The sequence below is a fragment of the Salvelinus namaycush genome, chromosome 26 (assembly GCF_016432855.1).
Source record: "Salvelinus namaycush isolate Seneca chromosome 26, SaNama_1.0, whole genome shotgun sequence".
Lineage (NCBI taxonomy): Eukaryota > Metazoa > Chordata > Actinopteri > Salmoniformes > Salmonidae > Salvelinus > Salvelinus namaycush.
In genome coordinates, this window is record NC_052332.1 from 11966440 (window position 1) to 11978408 (window position 11969).

The 11969-nt window shown below is 40.1% G+C and overlaps 1 protein-coding gene across 1 annotated transcript; it reads left to right on the forward strand.

Moving 5' to 3' along the window:
• The first annotated feature begins 5809 nt into the window (after positions 1-5809).
• LOC120020966 (homeobox protein orthopedia B-like) lies at positions 5810-10334 on the forward strand. Its single transcript, XM_038964633.1, has 3 exons — positions 5810-5846; positions 6436-6842; positions 9807-10334. Exons 1-3 carry the CDS (start codon positions 5810-5812, stop codon positions 10332-10334), a joined length of 972 nt encoding a protein of 323 aa, XP_038820561.1.
• The last annotated feature ends 1635 nt before the right edge of the window (positions 10335-11969 follow it).

Genomic DNA, 11969 nt, shown 5'->3' on the forward strand with positions numbered 1-11969 from the left:
CAAGAGGAGAGCTAGCTAAACCGTTATTATATAACATACATCCTATTGTCTGTGTGGGGTTGGATGGAGAGAGAAATTTAGCACTGTTTTTGACATGGTTAGTGCTATCTGGGAGCCTTGGGATGTCCCTACCCTAAACCCTAGCCCCATACTTTAAACCATGTGTTATTTTAACCCTAAACCATGTTCAATTTCATCTTCAATGGTGTAAGGATGGCCCAAGGATCCCAGACAGCACGGACCGTTTTGTCATGATGCCTGTTTCAGGACACCAACCTCCGCTGGTCAATGACATCCATGCGGCCTAGTGACATCATCAGCACTGCCATCACCAACTGGACATAGCCTGTCACATTCACTGTATAAGCATGGGGTACACTTGGACACACTATTTTCAGCCACTACAATACAGCTACGACCAGAAGGTGATTTTCGTAGCAGGTTTGGAGAGCATTTTCGCTATTTATTTTCCTAACCTTGATCAAATGATCTTAACCTGCTACGTTAATTATCTTAACCTGCTGTGTAAGATCTAACACGCTACGAAAAAAAATCACTTCCGGTCGTAGCTGTCTCGAAGCGGGGTGTTTTTTCATAAAGGCGTAGACTGTTTGCCGAATGACCAGTAAGGTAGTTGTTGGGCATCAAGTCACTTCTTATTTTGGTCCACAAGTGTAGACTTTAAAAATATGTATTATTAAATATTTTATTTGGCTTAACATATATAGATTTTATGTTCCACTATGGAATTGTCCAAATAGTTTATTTTTACTGGACCATAAAATGTAGGCCAACCAGATAGAGGAAACACCTATGGATTATATAAATACTATTATCCTAAAGGTAAACTATGCTTGAAGATGTTGTTCAATGTAGGCTATATATGTTTTTATAGCCGACAAAAAATGTATTAGGTTGTGCTCAAGTTAAGCCTGTTAATAACATTGGATATGAATAATATAATTGATTAAATGTTCAAACAAATCTCATGGCCTATTATTTCTCTCCGAATAAGTTCGGACTCTTTCGAGGTTAAGGCATCCAAGACACATGAATGCCAGTCTAATAATACAAGACAAAAAACCTGACTGGGCAGACATTTAAGGGTTGGCTTGATCCTTATTTTACAGATTTCGATAATTATCGGGATCGCCCCGAAGTCTCATTATCGCCCTAATGAGACGCGCGCCTCTTCGTGACATCCAGCCTATCCATCTCGTTAAGGAAATCGCTCTTCAATGCTGATTATTTTATTTGGAACCATAATTATATTTCTTTCGGATGACTCACGGTCTAATCGAGTCCTCGCATAGGGCAGCTGCGCTAATTGAACCATGAGATGCGGTGGCGGGCCGCAGGCGATACCTGGATATGTGGGCGAAGGACGCGTGTTAGCGTTTTTTGTCATGAGTCTTGTTCTGGAGGCAGCTTACAGAGTGGCCATTACCTGGCACAGCCACAAAGTCATAAAAAAAACTAACCCTAACCTATACCCTAACCTGCTAACCGTATATGCCTAACCCTATACTCCAAGAAAAAAGGTTCTGGAAGGACCAACAAGGGTTCTATGCTTTGTTCATATATGACACCCTTTAAGGTTCTATATAGAACCGAAATTGGTTCCATATAGAACCCTATATGGAACCCAAGGGTTCTAATATGGAACCAATTTTAGTTCAGTGAAGAAGAACCCCATACAGAAGGGTTCTATATAAAACCTTTAGGGGCGCCATAAGTGAAGCAAGCAATATAACCCTTTTTGGTTCTATCCAGAAACTTTTTTTCTAAAAGTGTAACCTTAAATCAAGACCAAAAAGCACATTTTTGTTTTCTTGAATGTAAGGGAAATCGCTCAGTTCTGCCTCCAGGACAAGACTCATAACAATAAACGTCAACCTGCTGAAGGATGCGGCAAGGCGACGCACCTGATGGATGGAGCCCTTGCGCGCACCGCGCCTCTCTATTTCCTCGCTCCTCTCTCCTCCCCAGAGCTCAAACACAACAACTTATTACTTCTAATCCCCCGACTGTCACCAAATCACCTGCACGAAACAAGAATATAATTTGTTAAACTGGCATTTCTGCAGATGGAAGATCGATTTTCTCTTTAGAATTCTCTAATTGAGTGAATACAGACGCCTGATGACTTAGATTCACCCCCAGACCTGGGAGAAGAAGAGGAGGAGGAGAAGAAGAAAAAGAGTCAACAAAAATCATCCTCCGTGTTATCTCTCTGCACCGTGGCCCGAGACGACAATGCACGCGGGAGAATGAAGGGCAGGCGGTGATGACGGGCAAAAGGCAGCACGCGGTGTCTCGAGCATGCAACTCCCGATGCGCGAGCGAATGCCCAAGGCCCCTGTTGAAAAGAGAGAGGTGCACTGGAAATCTCCAGCTCCAATACTGCGTATAGAATTACATTTGTTTTTCTTGTGGTTTTATTAAAAGTCACTCCTCATCTCCAGAGCGCGTGAAAATGTCTACTTTCCACTCAGATGCGCCGCATTAACTTGCAGGTGGCGAATTTGTTTGTTTGTCTATTTTTATTTCTGTGCTGGATAAGATTGATGTTGTTATGGGGATCTCAGCCAGGAGAGAAGCCACTCTGCTTTGCTCCTCGTTGTTTACCCTAATTACAGCCTTTTCAATTCAGTGAAACGAGGACCTTCATCTGACACATACACACACACACACACACGTACACACACACTTTGTGTAAATTATAGGTTACAATTTCGTTGGAGAAATAGGCCTAAAAGTGTTCATAACATCGATGTTCCTAATACGAAAAAATAAACAAAGTGATAATAATAATAATAATAATAGTAACAATTATTATTATTTCTATTATATTTACAGCGTTTTTTTCTTGTGTACTATAATGTGCTTTCGATTTTATGATTTCAATGTTTTCAAACAAAGATGTTTCTGTATGAGTAACTCGTGATTTTTTTCTATAAAATGTACTAACATGCTAACAATAAACAATAGCATATATAGGCCTATTGGAGAGAAACTATTCATTTTGTTCCGTTTTTATTATTTATTATTAGGCTATTGTTATTGTGATTATTATTATTATTAGCATATGGATATTATTATATTCAGAAAGGGTTAGGCCTATGGTGATACAGTGGAGGCTACTTGCAACATTCCACGGGTGTAAACCTACTGAAAAGAGGACCTTTTGTTGCACCAGGAAACGGTTACATTTCTTCCCACAAATGAATTTGATAAAATGCTTTGTTTTACTCCACGTTTCGCAAATAAAGCTTGAAATCCCTGTGCTTAGTTCTGGGGGCAGGTATTGGTTTACAGAGATTCAATCTATAGGTATTGTACGAGGTAAACTAGCTGAATAAATTGTATTAGAGGGAGCCAATGTGTTTTCAGCCTAGCTATTGTCTTTCTTTGTCTCTGGTCAACAATCTGAAACCTATTTATTAGGGGAAAATAACTTCATCCGCCATGAAAAGTCCAACGTCGGCCATTTGCAGCGCTGTAGAAAGGAATTTAATACAGGGTCACTTTCGACACAAAGACACATTTTCATATAGCCTAAATGTGTATTTTGTAGCCTACATGATATCAATAAAAGTGCAGTTTAATGCATTCTTGGAGCAACATGCCACTGCGTCTGCCTCTTGGCGTTTTCCCGGGTTAAATATGAGATGGCGCACGGAAATGACTCATTCACTTTTGTGTACAGCCATAAAAGCCGTGAGCTATCGAAAAGTCGTAAAAATAAGCGCGCAATCAATCACACGCAATGGTGCAGTTCTGACGGAGTGGCGAACACCAAACAAAGTAATGATTTTAAATTATCGTCATGGTTTCAGCGCACAATCCAAGACTGCCTAAACTGACACAGGTAAACTGGTAACATATTAAATAATATTATTACGATAATTGATGCTGAATAGGTATACGGCAAATAAAATGAATATGCTCTTCGAATAAAAATAGGGAAAGAACAACACAAACCCGGACATCTTGAATAACGCACACATTCTTTGCTCTGGCGCTTTAATCCACATTTTGCGATATTACAGATATGAAAAAGAAGAAGAACAGACAATTGTTTCCAAATTTAATCCACACTCTTCTTCTTTTTCTAATTTTCAAGACGAGCGGTAGATAGTTACCCTGCGGTTGCGTGGCGCATAAGGGATTGCTGTGACCCCGGTGTGTCCGAGATTGTCTGGTGCTCCCCGGTCGGTCGTGACACCAGATTGCCACTAGATAAAAGATGAGCCGAGCTAATTCAACCCGGGATGGGCTGTGAGAGGACCCCAAAGTGCCCCAAATTTACGCTCGGACGCTTCCTTTGTGTTACTTCCAAAAAGGCACCATTCACTATAGAACAAATGAACTAGCTTTCACAAAACGTTCCAACATCTGTGTGGAGCCTGTTGGAGTCTTTTGTGTCCCTTATATATTTTGAAAACGTGGTGTGTGACAAGAAGCTAGTGCTAATTGGTATAATGGCGGTTTATTTACAGACTGCATTACAGACCTTTTTATACCTGCTTTGTCTGACTGAAATGAATACGCTTAATTTGGGCAGATTAAAAATCAATACCGTGAAAAGTAATTGGCCAACTGCAAAGTGTTTAGAACATGATTTTGTGTTCGTCTGTTCTAGTGCGACAGTTTGCGACCCACGCCTTCCGCGGAGATCTGCTCTCTCCTCTATCAAAAGGAAACATTCCCAGATCATGTTCAGCCACAGCTCAGTTTCCACTTTCCGCCGAATTATGCACTTAATTTGCTCACATATCATTTACAATAAGTCCCTCCCTGCGTGACAGTCGAGGCTCAACAGTACTAAATCACCTCTAATTTATACTGATTTTACTCTAATAATCGTAATAAAAAGCTTATAGATTTGGCACTAATTACATAAAAGCCTAATGATGTGGAAAATGACTCTGGTTAGAAATATATCGCTATTCTAAACTTTGTTGGCTGACTGAGGAATCAGAGGCATTAGCAGAGGTTCACTTCGTGTCCAATAGGCAGGACTGACTAGGACACATTGGATATAAGAAGTCGAAAATGTCTGGTGAAACTAAAAATATCCACGGCCGTTTACAATAAAATAAAAACGGAGGAAGGGCCGTGCTATTAAAACAAAAACCATTGACCCACTTCATCAGACTCACATGACATAAACCTGACCTTAAATTGGTTATAAGATGTAGTGTAAAATGCACACTCAATGCTTTCATACTCGGGCTATGTATGCTTTATCTAATTTGAGGCATTTGTTTGTGTAGGAAATATGTTGTGTCATTCACACGCCAGAAACGATGTTTATGTAGCCACAGAGGCTGTTAACGCGGCTAAATCGGTCGTTGTTCAAACCTGGCCCATATACTATAGAGGAAGGCAGAAACAGCACGCACAATTAAACAAATAGTGCACTGATCCAGCTTCTCAATATTAAATCATGTGATTTTATTGGATATAATTTGGAGTTGAAATCAAAGCCAATTACAGAAATTAGAAGAAATGAACTTGTGAATGTTGCTGGATTTGGGAATTGGCGTGGCTGGCTGCTCAGGGTTCTCGAGGTGGCTGACATATCTCGAGCTTCAAATCTGATTGGCTTTCCTTTGAAGAAGCTCATGGGTTCATTCGGTTGTTAGGCGCCTCCCCGTTTCTCTAAAGGACATTATAATGCAAGGAACCTTCTTTTTTAACCACAAACCGAATTTGCTTTCATTTAGGCTATATATATTTTTTAAATAGGTTAAAGTCATAGAGATTTTTTTTGGAATAGCATTTCGCCCTGGAGCGGTGCGCAATGCTATCGCACGCCGACCTCCTGGATGCTCGCCTCGGTGAGTTATCATCGCCAAACTCCGGTCTTCAACTCTACTGTAAGCTGGAGGCACTTCTAATCTAAATCAAGCAGAGAGAATTGACAATTTGTTTCTTATTTTATCTTAATGTCATTTAAGTGAGCTAATTCAATGGAAAAGTAATTATTATTATTATTATATTACTGCGTAATTTGATTGAACCGTTTTCTAAATTATTGACGTGATGGAATGGAATTAAGGAGTCGATTATTCGGTGTATGCTAGTTGTGTGCTTGTTTGAATGGCATTTAGTCTCTGGTTTTATCCATACTACAATGTCCACTTCGATGTTTTCACCATGTTTTTAGAAAATATCATTTGGTAAAATAACAAAATGTTCAACTAACTCTTTGCATGCATTGGCAAACTATAGCCTGTATTCCTCTCTTGCCAGACTTTGACAGATTCGTAAAAGTGTCACTTGCAATAAGCCTAACTAAACAATGTATTTTCAGGAAATATCTTATAAATTATATATTTTTCCCTTTAACACAGGGTAGGCTATTGCAATATGCAAAATAATTGTGACATTGCCTTTAAATTCTGACCGGGTGTTGTGTCTATCCAGGGATGAAGGATGCCGCGGCGGAGCTACTGGGTCATAGGGAGGCTCTAAAGTGCAGACTAGGCGGTGGAGTGGGATCTGACCCCGGCCACTCCGGCGAGCTAGCCCCGGGGCCAGACACCGTGGAGGGGGCTACCATGCTCCCTGGAGACGATATCAACAACGGAGGATCCAACCCTTCTGGCATGCAGGTCAACAGTAAAGAGCAACAGGACAAGCAGCAGCAGAATAACTCCAGCCAATCCGGAGGAAGTCAGAGTCAGAGTCAGAAACAGAAGCGACACCGGACCCGGTTCACCCCGGCCCAACTTAACGAACTGGAGCGCAGCTTCGCCAAAACGCACTACCCAGACATCTTCATGAGGGAGGAACTGGCCCTACGGATCGGCCTAACGGAATCTCGCGTGCAGGTAACGGAATCTCGCGTGCAGGTTTGTTTGTGATACGGGTTGGGAAATGTGTGTCTCATAGAAAATGATTTAGAAGCAAGAATAATACAGCTGTAAGAGTAGTGTACTAATACTGCATACAAATATGTAATGAAATGTGTAGGCGTATGTATTGGCCCTTTTAACCAAACAAGAGAACGTAGGCCTACATATTAATAGTCAATGGCTATTACTATTTCACTTCATGTAGGACCTACACAATAACAATACTTGATCTTTGTAGCTAGGCACAACGGCTAATTGCAAAGTAAACCTACATTATAGTCTAAATTAACATGAGGAAAATATCCAACTCACAGCTGTTCTCACATAAGTGCCAATATAACATAAGTAGCCTGCATCTAAAGAATATAAAGTGTAGCCTATAGAAGGAAGTACAATAATATATACCTTGATACTGTGTGAGAAATAGCTCAATAGAAATGTATAATAATCTAAAATATTTGCCCTTTTATTCCCATCGAACCAAAACGACAGCGGAAGAATAATTAGCCACGCCTTGTGTTTTTTCATCTTCCTCGAGGCAACCATTTTTTTTATTTCCTTGTATCAAAAATAATAATATCATACATCTGATCCACGATTGTATTTTGTGAGGGTTTTGTTTCTGTTCAAAGTATTAGAAAATGCAAAATAGACTAGAAGGTAAAATCCCTCGCTGACAAAACTGCTTTGGGCGCGCGAGCTGTCCATGGTGCTGAAACGAACGCGCGAGCTCTCCATGGTGCTGAAACGAACGCGCGAGCTGTCCATGGTGCTGAAACGAACGCGCCAGGTCGATTCGCGTGAAACCAGATGCATTTGTTTGATTCATACAATACATTTGTCCCAAAAATATGTTATTCAAGACAGAAATTAGAAATCTACGATTTTAAGAGATAACATTTTCCAGAAACAAACGGAGGGAAATAAAAATATAAATTAAAACAGCTTTTAACTAGCCTATTATCAAAGTTGCATTAATAAATTGATTTGGATATAATTTACATTTCATGAGGGTACGTAGGCCTATTCATAATATCTGGCAATCACAGATTGTGGGTTACATGTGGAAAAATTAAGGACATCCAATGTAGGCCTAAGTATTTGCCTATAATTCATGAAAATAAATGAAAAATTATTCACGAAAATAAGAATTGTATGTAGGCTATATTTTTGTATAAATATGAGTGTATTTTTTCATGTCTGCCCTACTCATTGTATCAAAATAGATATTGCATTTTACATGGCAAAAAGTGACTTAATTTAAGATATTACGCATGGTAAAAAAAAATGTAGGCCTACTACCTATGGAATAAGCCACTTAAAACTCGGAATTGGCCAGATAAAATCAAGAGGCACTTTATTTGGGAATAAAATTGGTTCTTAAAATCTAATAACGTTTCGTGTCATTTTCCTATTGGAATTGGCATATTCATGTGTTCTCATGCGAGATGAAAATGAAATGATCTTGCTTTATTATACCCTCACAATTAAACTCAATTAAAATGTAATTACTTTATTTTATTTCCCGTTACATTCCATAGCTCGCCAAAATAGCACACAAGATGAATTCAAGAACAGCGCGACATTGCAGTTGTCTTTGGTCATTGTCTGATGCATTGTCGTTCATCACCAAGTAGCCATTCTCAGGGCGATAGTGCAATAAAACCAAATCTGTTATTATCCACCAATTTCAGAATTATTTATTACAATGGGAGCTTATTAACCAGCAATGAAAAATACAGACGAGTCGTTCACATGTGAAACAATAACCGTGGTAATCATCATTATTGCACGGATCAATTCGGTTTTGAATAGTTGATTTACATAAAGTAAGAATTAGCGAAATGATGATCCCTTTATAAAGCCCATCACCAATGATAATAATACTTCTAAACCAGCGTGTAAAAATAGATCTGGGATGTTTCGAATGAGGAGGCGCATGCAGCTCGCGCTGTTCTCTTGCGGAATGGGCCTGTCAGAGTTCCACGTCTTAATGGCGGACTCGCTGAAAGTGTACTCTGTCTTTTAAACGGAATGAGAAATAGCATTTTTTATTTATTTGAAGTGTAATGCATTTGAGGCTGGATTTCACGGCTGGCTACTCTGGGGGAGAGATTGGCCTCTTAATACAACGGCTCAGTTTCTCAACCAAATCTTCACATTAATCATCGCGGATAGCCGGGTTACTATAGTCATATATGAGATCTATATAGGCCTAGAAAGTCTCTCCCAAAGACCCGCGGAATAAACACTGGTGATCCATTTATAACGCCTTTATAACGCATTTACTTCCGAAATACTGATATTATTGTTGTTTTGTGTAGGCCAATAGTCAGTGTTTATATCCATGTTATGCATCAAATTGGTTAAAGCAGAATATGTGTTGATATATAAAATTAATAGAGCTACTAATCCTTAAAATAATAAACTGGTTTCGGATATTTTAAATTCATAACAAAATAATGGTCTATAATAATAGTTGCAATAACATATTTTCAGCTGAGGTGACCACCTCCCCCATAGGCGTATTGGTTTAGGTTTCATGGAAATGAATTTGTGTTTTCTGACGTAGCCATTTCTATTTTATGATACCTAGAGGTGTTTCGGTTATGCACTAATGTAGGCATGCCACAGACGATTTGCTGAAATGGATTTGGCGTAATGACATAGAAGCTATCAAAACCTTCGTTTATGGCATATAATTTAATCAGTTATATCATGTATAGTGTTATCCAGGGATTTCCCCTGATAGAAAGAAGATTTGTAATGGCAATATCTGAGTTATGTGCTACCTGCTTAAGAACCTAAAACGCTTTCCCGTGAGTAAAAGTGAGCATATACAGAATGTACAGTAGGCCTATTCATTGTGTCTCAAACTGATGACACTGTAGCCACATGCTAACCCATCTCTCGCTCTCTCCCTCTCTCTCTCCACTCCAGGTTTGGTTCCAGAACCGACGTGCCAAGTGGAAGAAGCGCAAGAAGACCACCAACGTTTTTCGCAACCCGGGGACGCTGCTGCCCACCCACCACGGCCTGCACAGCCAGTTCAACTCTGCCGCTGCCGCCGCCGCGGCCATGGGCGACAGCCTATGCTCCTTCCACGCCAACGACACACGATGGGCTACGGCAGGGATGCCAGGCGTCTCTCAGCTGCAGCTCCCTCCAGCCCTGGGTCGTCAGCACCAGCATGCCATGGCGCAGTCCCTGTCCCAGTGTAGCCTGTCCGGTCCGCCGCCCAACTCCATGGGGCTATCCAACATGTCGTCGAACGGATCCGGGCTCCAGTCTCACCTCTACCAGAACCCGTTCCCTGGGATGGTCTCGGCCTCCTTGTCCGGTCCCACCAACGTGACGGGCTCGCCCCAGCTGTGTAGCTCCCCAGAAAATGACGTCTGGAGAGGGACGAGCATCGCCTCCCTGCGGCGCAAAGCGCTGGAGCACACAGTATCCATGAGTTTCACTTAGTAGTAACCACGACTAATCCAACGGCCACGTTTTACGCGTTTTTGTTTTTACTTCGTCTTCTTCTATACTTTTTTTGTTTTGTTGTTGAACCCATCCAGCCAAATACAGCTGGACAAGGATGTGAATGTCTCCAAGCAAAAAAACCAACAGGAAAACAACAGCCCTATTCCCCAGTTTTGTTGCAAAACTAATACTGAAACCAAACAATTTGAAGGTGGATAAATGGGTAATGTTTATCTTATTAATTTATAATGTGCATGTATTGATGACAACTTTATTTATTTTACATTTATAAAGGCTATATTTATTCATTTACTTATCAATGTATTTATTTATTTATTTATACTTTTTTATATATATATAACACCTCGTTTTCGTTTCCTTCCTTTCTAACAAAATAGTAGACCACTGATATTTGCCACTGGAGTTTCTAAGTTTCCACAGGCCGATGGTCGAGGGTATAAAAACTGTAAAAAAAAAAAAAAGAAAGCTCATTTTTATTGTCATCTGCTGCACAGCATGCGACCGACGACGATGGGCCACGGGCATGCGCCGTGCACGTGCAGATATCACACTTGGAAGTTTTTTTGTGTGTGTGTAAAGCATCAAAAGATTAATAAAACGGAAAAGAGGGAGACACGTGATCATCTCAAAGGAATCACGCAACATGGAAACGAACTTGACTGCATGTGCTGGCCAAGGCAAATTTACGGAAACACATAAATAAGACAAGAAAATCGACTTGAATATAATCTGTTATATAGGATGTTTTGTGTAGAGGAAGCATTCTTGACTTGTTCGTTCCCATTTGGTCAGTTTGTGATATGTTCTAATCTAAATTATTGTATGTGCTTATTATCAAATCTGAATTTCTTAAATGTTTGATCTTATACTGAACAAACCATTTCGTTTAATGGACATGTTTATATCAATTGACTGTAAATGAACAAATAAAAATCATTTTCAATATGTCACATCACGAATCAACCTCCTTTTCTTGAACGTGACGCATGCGTCCAGCCTGTAGAAATCGATCAAATAGTGTGACCTAATGTTTATTTGGACATCCCTGAAATGAATCACCGGGACGCAGGCGCAGTCCCCGGTCTCCAGTGATATACGGTGTAATAAGCAGGAAAACCGATTATCAAAACATCAAACTCTATCTAACAACGAGCTGTAATTAAAGTATATCCGTCCAATATGTATTGCTACTGATATTTCATCAATGTAGGCTACTGATGGAATTCCACCCCCAGACTCAAGCAAAGCGAGTGGACAAAGATGTGGGTGTGTTATGGATATGTAAGATCAAAGCAATGGAGAATTTATATCTTTGTATTTGTAGATGCAAAATCAATTTCTATAACATAAATACGTGTTTAGTAGCGCACCTCTTTCAAAACAACAAGAGTTTTTGCAGAATCGAATGACATCCTATCCAACCAAATATGTCACGTAAATGCGACCCAGCCACGAGCCCTCGCGTCTCTTCTCGTCTCGCCCCGTTGACGGGTTTGACCTTAGAGTTGATTGATAGCCTACTACAACGCGGTTAACGTTGATTGTACAGGCCTATATTTTGTTTTGTCATGTCAATGTATATCACGGATTCATTCATCAAGCCCAGACTTG